Below are 18,253 nucleotides of genomic sequence, written 5' to 3' on the forward strand. Positions count from 1 at the left end.
ACTTGGGCTGCAGTGTTTGTTTGAGTTGAAGTGTGACATTGGGGTGTTTGGGGTGGCTTTAACGTTGTGTGCCTGCCCTCGGTGGTGTCCCCAGCCCTGTACTCACTGGCAGCACGTCTGACATCTCCACATCGAGCTCGTCCTGGGCTCGACCGGCCGTAGCAGGGAGCTGCAGGGAGTCCTCAGTGTCTGATGTCAGGAAATCACCACCCGATGTTGCGGCCGAAATCTCATCCTCTGCATGCCGTGGCGTGAATCCTCTATGGGACTGTCTGGCGACGCCGTGACCGCAATACCATTACCACAAATGTTACTTCAGCATCCCGGAGCATGTGAGGTAGGTATCGTGCCTGTCTGTCTCAAAGGGTCGTGCGGTCGCACCCAAGACTACAAAGGCAAGACATGCCTGGCGACATGTGCACGCTGAAGAGAATTTGCTCTTTTAGAAATGTGCTCTTTTAAGACACCTCCGACTAGCTACTGAAATGCCCAGGGGAATCACAAACACCAAGACGAGTTTTGCTGCTTTGCGTCATAGATCCAGTAGGAAGATCGCTCAGCATAAGCCTCACAGGTTCCGAAGAACAAAAAAGTTAATGAATAGGCCGTCCCATTCGCCAAGTTCATTGGCCTTTTCAAAGTAGAATCGGTGATTATAGGTTCTCAAGTCAAACCCCATTCTGTCAGTCTCGACACAACGTCACGTCCTTTGTCCAGCTCTATCATCACAGCATTTGTCAGGTCTGAGCTTGAATTGCTTCCTGCCCTCTCTGGTAACCTTAGAACAATGAGACAAGACTGGCTGAGAGTAGAGTACTGTTCTGCACTCTTTGATGCAACAAATGCATCAGTTGTTATTGTAAGTGTCCCTGGTTCCGGATGATCTAACTAGTGCAGCCTAAACCTTCGGAATACACTCACCTAAAGGATTATTAGGAACACCATATTAATACTGTGTTTGACCCCCTTTCACCTTTAGCTTTAATTCTACATGGCATTGATTCAACAAGGTGCGGAAAGCATTCTTTAGAAATGTTGGCCCATATTGATAGGATAGCATTTTGCAGTTGATGGAGATTTGTGGGATACACATCCAGGGCACGAAGCTCCCGTTCCACCACATCCCAAAGATGCTCTATTGGGTTGAGATCTGGTGACTGTGGGGGCCATTGTAGTACAGTGAACTCAAGAACATGTTCAAGAAACCAATTTGAAATTATTCGAGCTTTGTGACATGGTGCATTATCCTGCTGGAAGTAGCCATCAGAGGATGGGTACATGGTGGTCATAAAGGGATGGACATGGACAGAAACAATGCTCAGGTAGGCCGTGGCATTTAAACGATGCCCAATTGGCACTTAGGGGCCTAAAGTGTGCCAAGAAAACATCCCCCTCACCATTACACCACCAGCCTGCACAGTGGTAACAAGGCATGATGGATCCATGTTCTCATTCTGTTTAGGCCAAATTCTGACTCTACCATCTGAATGTCTCAACAGAAATCGAGACTCATCAGACACCAGGCAACATTTTTCCAGTCTTCAACTGTCCAATTTTGGTGAGCTCGTGCAGGACTGTCGCATACTGGATTTTTTTCCTATTCACACCATTCTTTGTAAAAACTAGAAATGGTTGTGCGTGAAAATCCCAGTAACTGAGCAGATTGTGAAAAACGCAGACCGGCCCGTCTGACACCAACAACCATGCCTCGCTCCAAAGGCTTAAATCACCTTACTTTCCCATTCTGACATTCAGTTTGGAGTTCAGGAGATTGTCTTGACCAGGACCACACCCCTAAATGCATTGAAGCAACTGCCATGTGATTGGTTGATCAAATAATTGCATTAATGAGAAATTGAACAGGTGTTCTTAATAATCCTTTAGGTGAGTGTATATTGTAATGAAAATTCCTAAAAGTGAAGGAAGGAGGCGTGAACCGGCAAACATTTAACAAACCTTAATACAATAAAATAAGCAATAAGACAGAAGTTAGACACTGTAGACTGCCATCAAGAGTCTTGCCGCTCGTCCTCTTAAGCTCCCGATCTCCTCCGTGAGATATGCAGGACCGGTGTGTGCACAGCTGATTCCAACTATCACTCACGCCACCGGCCCCACCTCACGGCTCTCGTTCCGCCTTCCTCACCACATACCCCCATCGCCCCTTACAGGCCAGGGGTCACCAGAGGAGCGGGAGAGGAAAATAAAAAATGTATTGGTCCGGTTCCCCGACACGCTGTCGCTCGGTCCTCAGCCCAGCTGAGAGGCTCTTCCTCACTGTGCTATGCGGTGGTGATGGATGTCGGGGGGCGGCACGCTCCTGGTGGTGGCTTCTTGGCTGAGGGTAGCCGGCAGGAAGTTTTCCAATCCCTGCTCCTCCCTTTTCCTCGGTGGACGGCAGCAGGCTCCGGCCCACGGCCCGAACTCCTGCGCTCCCTCCTCTACGGCTGCCTACCTAGGCCCAGGAGTACGGCAGCGAAGTCTTCGTACCCTGGCGACTGGCGATGGCTCCACGACAAAGGGCTGCCAGACGGAAACCACCCCACCTCGACCCAGGCGCACGCTTCGAGGTCTTCTTCCAAGCCAATTCCTCTTGCTCCAGCACCTCCGCCTTGGGCAGCCCCGCCCCGAATTTATCGGCACCGCGATGCCCCTCGGCAGCGAGGGCTCTTCGACAGCATGTCCCTCCTTCCTCACGGGTTTCGGCACCAATGTAATGAAGATCCATAAAAGGGAAGGAAGGAGGCGGGAACTGGCGAAGGTACAACAAACTTTAATCAAAATAAACAAACAATAACACGGAAGTAAAAGCCCAAAAGAACATCAATACAAACTTAGCAAATGTCCGGGCCCGGTCCTCTCTCGTCAACAGTCCTGCCGCTCGTCCTCTTAAGCTCCCGATCTCCTCTGTGAGATATGCAGGACCGGTGCGCGCATAGCTGATTCCAACTATCACTCATGCCACCGGCCCCGCCTCACGGCTCTCGTCCAGCCTTCCTCACCACATATATATATTATGATAGTGTAGTGTACTTGATTTTGAAATTCTAGGTATAACCAACTGACCGGACACCTGAGAGCGTAGTGCACATGATGGACTGTAATATGTGAGAAGTTCACTCAAGTAGTGAGGAGCTAAACCATGCAGGAATTTATAGGCAATAAGCAAGATTTTAAAGTTAATGCGATGCTTTATTGGTAACCAGTGCAAGGTTGACAGAACCGGGCTAATATGCTCATACTTTTTTGTACGTGTAAGAACTCGAGCTGCCGCATTTTGGACCAGTTGGAGTTTTTGTAATAGGCCTGCAGGGCAACCACCTAATAGTGCATTACAGTAATCTAGTCTTGATGTCATAAAGGCATGAATTAACTTCTCTGCATCTGATGGTGACGGCATATGACGTAGTTTAGATATTTTTTAAGATGGAAAAACTCAATTTTACAGGTGATGCCGAGTCACAATAGATAACAAGTCATGATTTTAAAACATTTTATTAATGCACACCAATTTATTACAATTACTGTTATGACGCAACACACTATATACAGTTAAGATAGTGCCATTAGAAAGCATTGTTAATGTCCATTTTGTAACATAATCCTTTAATACTATGATCTTTTTAAATTGAACACATTTATAAATCTAAAATAAAAAAGAATCTTCATTTATTCTTCTCCTCATTGAGAACTAAGAACAGAATACTTTCTGAAGGCACTGACGACTCTTTTGACACTTACCCACTAGCAACCGTAAAAACTGTTATAAACTGTAATCCATATAGAGCGTGTATCTTTTGCCTTTTTTATGTTGATGCAAAGCGATATCAAAGCTACCACAGGCAGAAAACATCAAGTTTAAATCGCTTTAATAACACAATGATATTCTATGATATGGCTATTATTAAAGACAGTTTAAGTAAAGGACTTTAGGGAGAGAGACAGATTCGGTGCTGATATGAACACAATCGAATTGAAAAAAAATTAAAATGAACCACCATTAATGATGTATTATTTGATTAAAAAGTGTTTGTGTTTCACTCACTTTCCTGACGAGCGAGACTGATGTCTATATGTTTCAGTTCGGCATTCTTAAGAGCATTTGCAGTACATTTGTAAGACAGACATAAGTAGCGTTATGTATGTGCTCTGAAAAAAAAAAAAAACGGTTCAAGAACATGAATATATAAATGTGAAGAAAACAATGTTATGCAAACAAACCACGGTTCAGACCCAACTAAAACCATATGAATGCAGTCCAGCGGGGGCAGGGGGAGCGATTGAACAAGGGATCAGACTAGGCAATCAAACCAAGTGTGAAACCCCTCTGAATGTACTGTATAGTGTCTTTCACATAAAATACAAAAATAGATCTGTTGACAATAGCAAATGTCCGTACATGTTAGTCATCTGCAGGCATGTTAGTGAAGCATACAAATGTTGTCATTCTTAAAGATAAAGTTTTACTTTATCAGTGCAAATGCAGAAATCTTGCCACTTTTAAACAGGAAACAGAATGAATGCTAGTAAATGGAAATCTGTACACGCACACTAGTTTAAAGATGCATTGTGTCACCTTTGGCAGCAATAAACCATAACCTTTGTATCCGTCAGATCCTTACACTCTGCAAACGAACGACGTTTTGTGGTGCCGTCCCAAAAAGGTAAAACATTCGCTCTAACATACCTTATGTGGAATGATCTGCCCGCTAATAAAAGATCGCCAGATTCTGTAGCCATCTTTAAGAATCCTCTGTAAACACATCTCTTCCGTCACTTGACCGATTAATCTCTTTTCTACTCTTTCAATCCTTAAAATGCTCTGTATACTGTGGTGAGCTATAGGAGACCAGTTTTATTGCACTTATGCTTCTTGTTGTCCTTATGTGTTCCAATTGCTTCCATTGTTTTCCTCATTTCTAAGTCGCTTGGGATAAAAGTGTCTGCTAAATGACTTAATGTCAATGTAAACCGAATTGCTAAACTCCGCTCCACCTGAGCCCATATTTCCTCTTCTGGCTGAGCCGAAAGTTGAAACTCCGTTCAAACGAAACAGTGAAACATTGCACTGAAGAAGTTAACCTGCCAGTGGCTGGTTATAGCTTATAATCGAGTAGTTTAGTACAAGAAAGTATTTTAGCATCCAAAAAATGACACACATCACCTTTAAAAAGAGGAACACACACCAGCAAATGCAAACACAAAGTAACAGACTTCTCATCCATAGTTATAGGTGAAATTATACGTGCTGGGTTCCTTCGGCACTGGAGGCGGAGCCTCAGGGATGGTAATGTTTTCTAAATCAAGGAGGCGGAGTTTCATTTCCATGCTCATTAATGTGTCAAGGTCACTTCGTGTCAGGTCACTGCCCAGCTCCTTCCCCAAAAGTGCAGAGAGTCCGTCCGTCCAGATGCAATACTGTGTAACATACAAACAACACTTTAAATATTAAAACAAACAAACAAAAATGTTTTGTTAGAAAGTGAAAGTTCATTCATATACAGTATCCCAAGAAAGTACGGAAGTGAAATCTAGTTCCGATGATTAAATAAATGTTGGAAAAGAATAAATGGTCAACAGTATTAAACAAAAATTCATTTTTGTATCATTAACCTCATATTTGTTGGGTGCCACAAAGTTGAGAGCTTCATCTGGATCATAGAGAATTGAGAAAGCCAACTCCAACACTTCCTACAAACACATCATTACACAGTTGATTTCAGCCATTTATTCAGACAAAATGTAAGTTTTGGTGTAAAGGGAAATTAGCATATTCATACAAAGAATCTGTGTGCTTGATTGATTTTAGCTAGTGTTGGTTTACATGCAGGTCTTCAGTAATGATTGTTTTAGTTCTAACTGTAGTGGGCTCCTCTGACAGACTGACAGAGTCAGTAGAGCTAGTAACAGGAACTAATGTAACAGAACGAGCAATGAGTTCCAGAACTAATCCCTCGGGCCGTCTTCATGGTTGCATTCACACCGGCATTAGCACCTCTGAAGTGATATAGGCTAGCCAACAGAGAACGCAGCATTTAAAAGAAACTACTGAATCTGAGATGTGGTTTTGTTGTGTGTTGTGAGCTTCTTGGTAACAGAGATGTCATGTAGACACTAATAAAAAGAAATACTAAGAGCCAAAATCTCCTACGCCAACTGAAACGGCTACATATCACCAAGCCGGAGAAAACACACAATGCACAGACGGAGACAACAGATTCACTTTCTGTAAGTTTATATGTTTACAATGGCGTTCTGTGTTGTAGCGATTTGATCAAAGTGAAATGAGAGCTTACATAGCAAACATTCTCCCTCAGACACAAGGGTCAAATTCATGAAACTAGCTATTAAAACCACTATTCAGGGAATCATTGGTTTAGCTCAAAGGAAAGATACATATAGTATCTGATCAGCTTATGCACTCATCCAGCGAATACATCCGCAATCTCATCGTCCTTAAGAAACAATTTTTTTATGACTGTGTCTTTACTTTACACAACTTTAGAGCAGGTGGCAAGATCAGTCACAGTTTAGGGGAAATTATTCATTCAAGTTGAATAATATAGCACATTTCATACACAAAGGTAAGTCAAAGTGCTTCAAAAAAGAATGACAAATGAAAAATAGAATGCTGTGTATGTTAGAAAATGTTACGGCCCATAACAAGTTTGGCTCACTAAACTAAACAATTAAATAAAAAAGGAAAACAGGCCGAACATATAAAAAGAAACACAACACCTGATTGAGTTCGAAACCGCCTCCAATTTTAATTAAATAGCGAAATGCAATTCAACACTTAGAGAAATTATATAACAATTCGAAAAGATTCTTATAATTCACATCTAACGAATTGATAACCCTAAAAGAAAATAGCAGTCCACGGGTAGGGAACTAAGAAAACAGAATCCCTAACTACACCTGTTCTCTAGGTAAAGTTCTTACCTGGCTCCCGAATGAAGCATAAAAAACAGGTGAGTCTTTCGGGCAACTGCTTCCCTCGCTCAGCTCTAAATAAATAAAAATAAACGTGAACTATAAATACCTTACCCGCTACTGCTGACTTAAAACAAAAACAACATTATTGGGAGAGACGCCTGTGAGCAATGAGGATGGAGAAACCGAGAGACAAAGAGAGACCGCCATTGCGGCGTCACATCCTATTTATATCCGAAATCCCCGATAACGCAAATAGCTATCTGTCAGGAACGTGGTAAGGAGAACCCAAGTGCAGGCAGACACAGGGGATGACGGGGTTAACAAGGACTTTAATAAACAATGAAACAGGAACAAAACAAAAACCCACGAGGGGGTAACAAGACAGTACACAATAACTAACACGTTAAACTGAAAACTAAACACTCAACAAGAACTCAACTGAACTTAAATGTCAGGTCAGGACAAGGCTTACAAGACACTAGACCAGGCTTCTACAACGGTGTAACAAGTACAGCGTACAAGTATAACGAACGAGCACAAGACAATAGACATGAGGGCATCTTATAGGAAAACTAACAAAGGAGATAACAATGGGCAGGTGTGGGTAATGAGACACAGGAGGAAAGCAATACTAGGAACGAGAGGGGCGGGACCAATGACGAGACTGGAGAGAACACATATTATGTCCTGATTGACCATAATATGTTTCTCTCCACATAAAACACGTGGGTCTGTCATGATTCTGCCCCTAGACCAGAAAACCAAGACAAGATTAGGCAGAATCATGACAGCTATCGTCCAGTGCGTCTTTCAACACAGCTCCTCCTATGGACTCAAAAGACACATGTCACAGACTCGTAACAATAATGCAAGACAGTCCATGTACAGGTGGCAGTTCATTTGTTTTTGATTTACAATTGAAAAATGTATACGTTTTACGATGCCTTTATTCCTTGTTGGTTTTTACATTGAAAAACGAATGATAAAAGACTGTTTCAAAAACTACTTTTGTTTGAACTGCATTTATAGTTTCTTGCCATCTTATTTTTTTTCTTAGGGTTAGAGATCTGCATTCCCGTGATTTTCGTGTAAAAGGCGGTAGCAGGCAGTTACTCTGGTGCCCTCAAGACGGGAGAAGGTCTTTGGATGCAAGCCCACACACGACAGTCTTCTAACTGACCACATGTACAGCCCGGTCAGCAGAGTGTGTACTTTATAAGAAGAGAGAGAGTTTGTTTGGAGGGGAGTCAGGACATTTCTTGCACATATGTTAAATAGTACAGTTAAAAAGGTGCTATATGCGACCTGGTTTCTTTCATTCTTACTTTGCTTAGGCTATAATGTTACGTGTCAGCTGCCTGACAAAGCAGGCAGGTGGTAAAGTGCACCTTATTAGAAGAGAGAGAGAATTTAGGAGTGGAGCTGTTAAATAGTACGCTTATTTAATTTTGCACAAGCTAGTTATAAGCCAACGGGTTTCGTTTATCACATATGTGAGTGAAAGACGTAGCACGCAGACCTCTAGTTAAATGGTCCTTAATGTCGACCCTCACATGCTCGTATCCCATTGGCGGACAAGTATGCTGTCAAAAGTTTTCTGCCAAATGTTGGGCCCGTTTAATACACGACAAAGTACTTTGAATGAAAACAAAAATTGTATAGGTTAGGTTTGTTAGATTGGAAATATTGTGCAATTTGTGGAATTCCTCATATTTTGTATGTTTAAACAAATATGTAAAATGAATAGTCAAAATTAAAGTGTTAATAACACGCTAACGCAAATTCATTTAAATGGCACTCATTTTATTGACGGGTGATTAACGCAGCGAGCATTTCCTGTTGGACCCTTGCCGTTGCCCGTAGTTTGAGAAATGGGGATGCAGCCATAGACAGTGAATGATGCAGCAGCAAACAGAAATGGAGAAAGAAAAATGAAAAAATGTCTTCTGAATGAATGGAATTCCATTTATAAACGATGTCTTATGGTTCTGTCGACAAGACTAAAGTTTTCTGCATTTATTGTCAATGTGAATAAAGTTATCACCGCAGCACATCGAGTTTAAAATATCACTTGATGGCGAAGCACACAACTGATGCAGAGAGCTCTCCTCCTCGCCAAAGGCAGACCCCACTAGATTTTTTTCAGCAGAGACGGATGGACGACTCCACAAGCAACAGACTTACCACATCGATAGGTAAATGGATGGCAACAGCATGTAGGTCAGTTAATGTAGGTTCTAATGGAAATTATTCGCATTGCATCTAACGATTACACGTATGAACTACCTTCGAGAGCCACTGTTACAAGTAAGAGTCACAACTGTTACGAAGTGTAGAAAGCTAAAGTTGAGGAGGAGTTAAGACAGACAAACACGGTTGCGCTCACCGGAGATTACTGGATTTCCCTCAGTAACCATAGCTACCTGGGGTCACGGCTCATTATTTTGACACACTTGAATCTACGGTTGTACGCTTTGACCGTCATGAAGACAAACGAGAGGCACTATGCTGACGTTTACGCTGAGCACTTTCTGCAGGTAATTAGACAATGAAATATTGAACTCAAAATTAGCACACTGAACACCGAATGCAACATGAATGCAGTGGCCAGACAGCTTCCATTCGAGCATATGCCTTGCATTGGACACAGCCTCCATCACAGTTTTTCTCCAGAACAGCTCGTTTGACTTCACCTTGGCAAAATGCAGGAAAGTAGTGGGCCATTCCAAGCATTGCCCACCAAACGCAGCCAAGCTCGAACAGCAGTAAGTTGCACGTCTCAGAAGATGACCCAGCATACGTGATTAAGTTTAAGGAAACTTTTACAACAGACATGGACAAACGGAAGGCAAAACCCAACATCATATGGCTAAGGGTTGCATCAGCACTGGACTCTAGATTTAAGGACCTCAAATGTCTGAGCAGGGCTGACAGAGCTGAGGTGTGGAGTTCAATCTGTGGCTTGCACCGGGAGAGGGGCTTGCACAGCGAAATAAGCCAGTCACTGAGCCACCTAAGAATATGTCATGTCTCATGTCTTTGCCAGATTCTTAATCTGATAATGAAGAGGACTGTATTGAGAAATGTGTGGAGCACTACAAGGTAGAGCCCTCTATTGCCATAGAGGACTGTCCCCTGCAGTGGTGGTCCAAACATGAAGTGGCACAAAGTGAGATGGCCAACCTTGCACGCAGATACTTAGCAACACCTACTACATGCATACCTTGTGAAATACTTTTTTCACTGTCAGGTCATGTTGTTCAGAAAAAGCGATCTGCCCTGTCATCTGAAAATGTAAACAGGCTTGTCTGTTTGAGTAACTCGCTCAGTGGAAAGAAAGGGAAGTAATGGGAACCTTTGTTTTTACTATGTATTTTTTTCCATGTGTTTTATAGACATCTATGATCTTTGAAACATTTTGAAGCCATAGCATGAAACCAGATAATGATCAGAAATGTTTTCGCTCTGCTGAAAGGATTTTTACGTCGTCACCCATTTATACCGTAAGACAATATTAAATCTAAAGTATGATTACGAAGGTGAGGGGGTCCTGACACATGTTGTCTAACAACCATGGAGTTAAGAATGTCTTTAAAAGCCATTCCTAAAGCATCTGTATTGTTAAAAGTCCACAACAACAAGGACTCTGTCTGCAGTACTAGTTCTGATAAGAACCCACCAAATTATTTAATAACTAGGTCCACTGCCTTTCAAGTGGAGCCCTTTCAAAGGCTAAGTCTGAAAGGCCATTCACTCACTTTTTCCCAAGTTGCACATCACCCACAATACATTCCTTGGCTGCAACATTAGTCTTTAACCTGTCGTTATGTCCGAGACCCAACACAATCAAGAAACTACACTGGGCTTTGCGAGTTTCTATACAAGATTCACAAGTTTGCAATAACATGTAATCAGATGAGATAAAAGCATATTTGGCGTGGGGTCCGACAGCTTAGAGAGACCCCCATCATAAACTGGAAGAGTGAGGCCATTGGGTGGAGGAGGGATGCTGCACCACTGCTTTAAAAGTTCTGACTTATTCTAAAAATTCCTCCACTGCACCCACCATCTTACAATGCACGCGTGCTATGAATGTTTCCTTAGTCAAGCAATCAACCTATGATGCCAGGTGGGAATCAGGCAGAGCTGGTCAGCGGGTCTGGTTGTCCACTCAGGACCTTGAGCTACGGCTACTCAGTGGGAAGCTCAGATTGGGGGGAACCACGAGAGACACACTGAAGCCATCCCTTATCATTCCATCAAGCGCACCCTGACCGCTAGGGTTGTCCCTATTGACGATACTGAGACATATCGGCGATAGCTGATTCCTTAGATGATAGTTTGCTGTTTGTCAATATATGTTGCAAAAATGTATATTAACAAGCGTACAGTTCTCCGTGCAAGAGAGCTTGTAATGCACGCAGTGCAGGCTTTTCCGTGCGGCTCTGGATTTTTCTTGTAGGCATTGCTATGCGTTTGAGGGTTTAAAACCAGAGCACAAGTTGTTCCCATTTGGCAATCAAGCGCACGCAGGCATCAATGACGCATTTGGATGAATGATATTGACTTACAGCAATACTTTTCCTTCTCTCGTTTAAAAGGTTTTGGTGGGAAGTAAACAATGTTGCCAACTGCTCTGAACTTACACACTCTGATAAAATGCTAAATCCAGTCACACATGAGCATTTTCTAGCCAAACAAGCTTTTGTTTTTGTACACAAATCCAGCTTGACATAGGTAAATGCGTAAATTGCCTGCGCCTCGATACTATCGTGTATCGGCGATCCACAGGTTGGCTATAGAAAGATGTGACTGTAGAGAATATCAGACCTGTTGTGTTTTTTCTTACCTTGTTCTGTTTGAGTGCACTCTTCTCCTTCATGTGAGGACAATCTTTTCCTGTCAGTACTGCTTTAATGTCTGACACAGCGACTGTGAGGGAATTAAAGGGAGTTAAACTGCAAATAAATATAAATTGTGTTCAATGCTCTTTTATTCACAAACATGTGCTCACTTTTATCCATGAGCATTTCAAAAGGAACTTCACCCTGAGGAGACTCATCCAGATCTCCATAGTGAAGAATCTTGTGATTTAGTGACAGACGGCAGAACCAAAACTTCTCTGTCAGGGACATAGAAGCAAGACTTTTGTTAGACTCAAAAACTTAGAGGTGTTCTGGAAGCTCTCGATCATTGTGATAGTCGGGATGCTCAGGTATTAAATGTTTTTACGGTAGATGGTTTAATCACTGTGTTGAAAAGATAAGCAAAGGTTTCGATAACAGGTTTAAGAACTTAATAAAATAACAATAAGTAATGCGAATAAGTAAATAAATCGTCAGGTGTAAATAATACACATGACACCAAATAATTTTCCCGTCAGTGTCAGTACTGTCACGATTCTGCCTCTTTTTTATCATGTTTTTTTAGCAGGATCATGACAGACCCAAGTGTTTAGAGTGTGAGAGAGACATGGCATTGTTTGTTTTGGCACGCCATGCGCTCTCTCAGGTCTCGTCTTTGTCCCCGTCCTCGTTGTGCTAGATTCATGTATTGTTCCGGTCTGCCTTGCGACTTTGCTGTTTCCCTGTCTGTATGGATTATCCCCAGTGGTTTTGTTTTTGCCCCTCCTATTATTCCTTCTTTGAGTTCCTGTTTCCCCATTACGGGCTTATTATTAAATTAATGTTTTTTGTCTACCTGGATGCCTGCAATTGGGTTCTTCCCTTCCCGTACAACATAATATATTTCATGTTTTTTCTTCCAGATAGCCAGGATTGCTACTATAACTAATCAATAGACACTTACAAACAACTATTGTGTTGCGTTCCATCTTCAACTTAGAATAATTCTTCTGCCACAGTGACATTATTAACTTCATAAATTAGGGTTAGTGGATTACTTTATTTTAGTTGTTAAATTGGGAGACGGAAACTTTACAGTAGATAGTGGACTTCTTATCTCTTCAACTGTGAGGAATGCCAATGGCAACAATTCATTCTGTGTTATTCAGAAACACGTGAATACGAGACGTGTCCTGTCATTACTCATATCTCACGTTAAGGTAAGTTTAAGCCATTCTTCTCCACATGAGACTGTTGACATCAGAGTAAGGGTGCGATGCCTCTGACGCTTACGCAGTATAAACGGTCAAAGGAAAAGATAAGGCACATTCTTCTACACGTCATTTGAAGTGCCCTCAATAACACTATGGTACCTTTTTACTACTGTGATGTACCGTACAACCAAATGCTGGCACATGTCTATGTGATAGATGAGGTGAAGTGACCTTGTCTGCGTCTGTTGCCCAGTTTACGGAAGCAGCTGCCCTCACACAATCGATTAAGTCGCTGCTGTTTAATCAGTTCCAGAATCTCAGGCTGGATTCTCTCACGAAGCTCTCTGAAACACACAAACATACACAACATAAACACAAATACTAGTTCAACCAGAACAACTGTTAGATAATAACGAGGAAACACACACATTATGGGGGGAGATTGGAAGTCATCCTGACTCATTCTCTCTGACTGACGCAGTCGCAGAATCTCAGCGTAACTCAGACTGCGCAGTTTCACTCGCATCTGCTCCAGAGATGACGGCTTCATGGCGAGAGCTCTACTGATCTGCTCTCTCACCACAGTCATCACCTACACACACATGTTGGATTTCCAGGTTAAATGGGGTCTTGAGATAGACATAATGGTTCTTATACTGTATAAAGAAATCTTTCTAAAATCGTATTATCTTTGTGCGGACGTTTGTTCCACACTCAAGGGTTTACCAGGACTTACTTAGAGAGTAGAGATGCGCGGATCAGCTCAAATGTCACCCGAATCCGCTGCTTCAAACAAATCATCCATCCTCCACCCACCCACACCAATTATTTTCTCCGATCTAGATATTCGCAACCGATCATCACATTAGCCATTCCAATTCTAATTCTTTGTTTTAAGCGTGATGTCAGTGGATCATTCGTTTTTAACAGCAGCTTCTGTGACGTTAGAGCTTATTTGCACGCCTCTGAAAAATAATATCTTAGACTGCTTTTAAATACTTCCCGTGGGCTCACCACGTGCGGGAGGGACCATAGGGGGTCGGTGCGTAGTGGATCGGGCGGCAGTCGGAGGAGAGTGCCTCGACAGCCTGATCCCTGGACACGGAAGCTAGCTCTAGGGACGTGGAACGTCACCTCGCTGGCGGGGAAGGAGCCTGAGATGGTGGGTGAGGTTGAGAGGTTCCGACTAGAGATAGTAGGGATCACCTCTACGCATGGCTTGGGCTCTGGAACCACACTCCTCGAGAGAGGATAGACACTTCATCACTCTGGAGTTGCCCATGGGGAGAGGCGGCGGGCTGGTGTGGGTCTGGTTATAGCACCCCAGCTCTCCCGCCATGTGTTGGAGTTTTTCCCCCGGTGAACGAGAGGGTCGTTTCCCTGCGCCTACGGGGGGTTAGGTCTCTCACTGTTGTTTGTGCCTACGGGCCGAACGGCAGTGCAGAGTACCCGACCTTCTTGGAGTCTCTGGGAGGGGTGCTGGAAAGTACTCCGACTGGGGACTCCGTCGTCCTACTGGGGGACTTCAACGCCCATGTCGGCAACGACAGTGACACCTGAAGGGGCGTGATTGGGAGGAACGGCCCCCCTGATCTGAACCCGAGCGGTTTTCATTATTTTACTTCTGTGCTAGTCACAGTTTGTCTATAACGAACACCATGTTCAAGCATAAGGGTGTCCATCAGTGCACGTGGCACCAGGACACCCTAGGCCGCAGGTCGATGATCGACTTTGTGGTCGTTTCATCTGACCTGCGACCATATGTTTTGGACACTCGGGTTAAGAGAGGGGCGGAGCTGTCAACTGATCACCACCTTGTGGTGAGTTGGATCCGATGGCAGGAGAGGAAGCTGGACAGACTCGGCAGACCCAAACGTACTGTAAGGGTCTGCTGGGAACGCCTGGCCGAGTCTCCTGTCAGAGAGATCTTTAACTCCCACCTCCGGCAGAGCTTCAACCAGATCCCGAGGGAGGCTGGAGACATTGAGTCCGAGTGGACCATGTTCTCCGCCTCCATTGTCGAAGCGGCCACTCGGAGCTGTGGCTGTAAGGTCTCCGGTGCCTGTCGAGGCGGGAATCCCTGAACCCGGTGGTGGACACCGGAAGTAAGGGAAACCGTCAAGCTGAAGAAGGAGTCTTATCGGGCCTGGTTGGCTTGTGGGACTCCTGAGGCAGCTGACAGGTACCGGCAGGCCAAGCGGACTGCTGCCCGGGTGGTTGTGGAGGCAAAAACTCGGGCCTGGGAGGAGTTTGGTGAGGCCATGTAGAAAAGTGTGGTTTTCGTCCAGGCCGTGGAACGCTGGACCAGCTCTACACCCTCTACAGGGTGCTGGAGGGTTCATGGGAGTTTGCTCAACCAATTCACAAGTGTTTTTGGATTTGGAGAAGGCATTCGACTGTGTCCCTCGTGGCATCCTGTGGAGGGTGCCACGAGGAGTATGGGGTCTGTGGTCCTTTACTAAGGGCTGTCAGGTCCCTGTACGGCCGAAGCAGGAGCTTGGTTCGCATTGCCGGCAGTAAGTCGGACTTGTTCCCAGTGCATGTCGGACTCCGGCAGGGCTGCCCTTTGTCACCGGTTCTGTTCGTAATTTTTATGGACAGAATTTCTAGGCACAGCCAGGGGCCGGAGGGTGTCAGGTTTGGGGACCACACGATCTCGTCTCTGCTATTTGCGGATGATGTTGTTGTGTTGGCCCCTTCAAACCAGGACCTTCAGCATGCACTGGGACGGTTTACAGCAGAGTGTGAATGAGAATCAGTACCTCCAAATCCGAGGCCATGGTCCTCAGTCGGAAAATGGTGGCTTGCCCACTTCAGGTTGGTGGAGAGTTCCTTCCTCAAGTGGAGGAGTTTAAGTATCTCGGGGTCTTGTTCACGAGTGAGGGAAGGATAGAACGGGAGATTGACAGACGGATCGGTGCAGCTTCTGCAGTAATGCGGTCGATGTACCGGTCCGTCGTTGTGAAGAAAGAGCTGAGCCACAAGACGAAGCTCTCAATTTACCGGTCAATCTACGTTCCTACTCTCACCTATGGTCATGAGCTTTGGGTCATGACCAAAAGGACAAGATCCCGGATACAGGCGGCTGAAATGAGCTTCCTCCGCAGGGTGGCTGGGTGATCCCTTAGAGATAGGGTGAGAAGCATGGTCACCCGGGAGGAGCTCGGAGTAGAGACGCTGCTCCTCCACATCGAGAGGGGTCAGCTGAGGTGGCTTGGGCATCTGTTACGGATGCCTACTGGACGGCTTCCCCGGAAGGTGTTCCGGGCCCATCCGACCGGGAGGAGACCCCGGGGAAGACCTAGGACACGCTGGTGGGACTATGTCTCCCGGCTGGCCTGGGAACGCCTCTGTGTTTCCCCCCGGAAGAGCTGGAGGAAGTGTCTAGGGTGAGGGATGTCTGGGCATCTCTGCTTAGACTGCTGCCCTCGCGACCCGGCCCCGGATAAGCGGTAGAAAATGGATGGATGGATGCTTTTAAATAAACACTTTTATTTACAAAACAAACGTTTGCCTTTGCCCAGACTTGTCTACATATTTATGAATGAAATAAACACAGGCTTTATTACTCCCTTCAGACTTTAATAGGAATATTGCTGTTTCTGTCATTGCAACACACAAACTATAGTGTTCAGCCCAAGCAATGACTTTATAAACTAATAAACATCAGAGTACGGTGCAGTTGACACTGATTTTTTTATTTTCTCTCAGATGTGTTTCGCCTCCATTTCTGCTTTAAGAATGGACCCCAGTCACATCCTCGCGAAGCATGCTTTTTTGATTAGTCTTCAAGTTAGTGCCCATCTGCCTGATTAAAACATTGCATTTAAAACACGCTTATATTTTAGTTAATATTTGCATAATTATTATCCACTCGCGACCCACCTGCAATTAATCAGAATGTAGTTTTTAATAATTTACCAGCCCGACCCGCAGATTATTAGATTAGATTCAACTTTATTGTCATTACACATATACAAGTACAGTGTAACGAAATGTAGTTTAGGTCTAACCAGAAGTGCAATTAGCAAGTGCAGGATATACAATGTGCATATATACAGAATACAATATTAGAAAAATACTATACAGTGGGCATGGACTATGAAACTACTTTACAGTAGGTATGTTCTATGAAAAATTCCACGCATCATCAGACAGACAGACACACACACCTTGTTGAAATCCTCAGTAGTGGCTCTCATCTCTTTCCATGTTTTATTGATCAGCTGCATGCAGACGCAGAAGAATTCCTCCCAAGCACGCTCGTGGGTGAAAAACATGGGATGATAGTCATTACATCCTTCATTCGCTGCGAAGACGAGATGTGATGTCATCAAAAAACAAAATGTGTGATGAGAAATAGAAGACAAGCCCTGCGTCCCAATTCACAAGGTGTAAGTCCCAACTAGTATTACAAATTTGAATTAGCCACGAGGCACAGTGTGTTGAGATCCGGATTCTCTGTTTCCAGTGAATATTCAAAGTGAAGATCCATGCACACTCAACGGCTGATATTCCCAGAGTTTAGTGACGGTACACTTCATTAATACAATTAAATACGTTATTAAATGTAAACATCACGTAAAAGATTATAAATAAATTCATACTTTAATGCAAAGAAGAGATGTATTTTTACTGATTATTGTGGCTGTTAACAATGTGTGTGTTAGGACTCTGTCCTTCCTGTCTCGAGCTTTCAAGCTCCCTGGGCAGAGTCATGACATTGCCACGTCTTTCGGGTTTCTGTTGTGTTATGTGTGGAGACATGTGGCTGTATGTGGTTACTTGATGCCACGTGTCTTCCTGTTATGTCTCTCAGCCCCACCCTCCTATCTCCTGTAATTTCATTAGGGTTTTATTCCCATCGTCTGTTTTGTAATTCACCTCGTTAGGGTTTTATTCCCATCAGCTGTCACCACTCTCCCCATGTAATCACTCCTCGTTAGTGTCTCCCTTTATATAGTCTTAGTTTCCCTCTGTTCAGTGTCGGTGCATTATCTATGCCCATATGCCCATATGCCCATATGCCCATATGCCCATATGCCCATATGCCCATATGCCCATATGCCCATATGCCCATATGCCCATATGCCCATATGCCCATATGCCCATATGCCCATATGCCCATATGCCCATATGCCCAACACTGATGTCTTGCGTGCACGGTGTTATCCCCTGTTATTGGATTACCTGGTTCCTGTTTACAGTTTGTGAACTTATTATTTATCTTTCCTAAAGATTCTTGTTTTGTTTTTATCC

General features: G+C 44.0%; 1 protein-coding gene across 1 annotated transcript in view; it reads right to left on the minus strand.

The window, feature by feature from the left end:
* Positions 1 to 3,478: 3,478 nt before the first annotated feature.
* elmo2 (engulfment and cell motility 2) overlaps positions 3,479 to 18,253 on the minus strand; it is a 35,391-nt gene continuing 20,616 nt past the window's right edge. Inside the window, exons 15-21 of the mRNA XM_079483922.1 lie at positions 17,167 to 17,303; positions 13,423 to 13,586; positions 13,226 to 13,338; positions 11,951 to 12,058; positions 11,786 to 11,868; positions 5,614 to 5,691; positions 3,479 to 5,418 (exon numbers count right to left, since the gene is read on the minus strand). Of these exons, the coding sequence (XP_079340048.1) occupies positions 5,218 to 5,418; positions 5,614 to 5,691; positions 11,786 to 11,868; positions 11,951 to 12,058; positions 13,226 to 13,338; positions 13,423 to 13,586; positions 17,167 to 17,303 (884 nt within the window). The 3' untranslated portion in view covers positions 3,479 to 5,217. The remainder of the gene's footprint in view (positions 5,419 to 5,613; positions 5,692 to 11,785; positions 11,869 to 11,950; positions 12,059 to 13,225; positions 13,339 to 13,422; positions 13,587 to 17,166; positions 17,304 to 18,253) is intronic.

This window comes from Barbatula barbatula (assembly GCF_947034865.1).
Source record: "Barbatula barbatula genome assembly, chromosome: 20".
Lineage (NCBI taxonomy): Eukaryota > Metazoa > Chordata > Actinopteri > Cypriniformes > Nemacheilidae > Barbatula > Barbatula barbatula.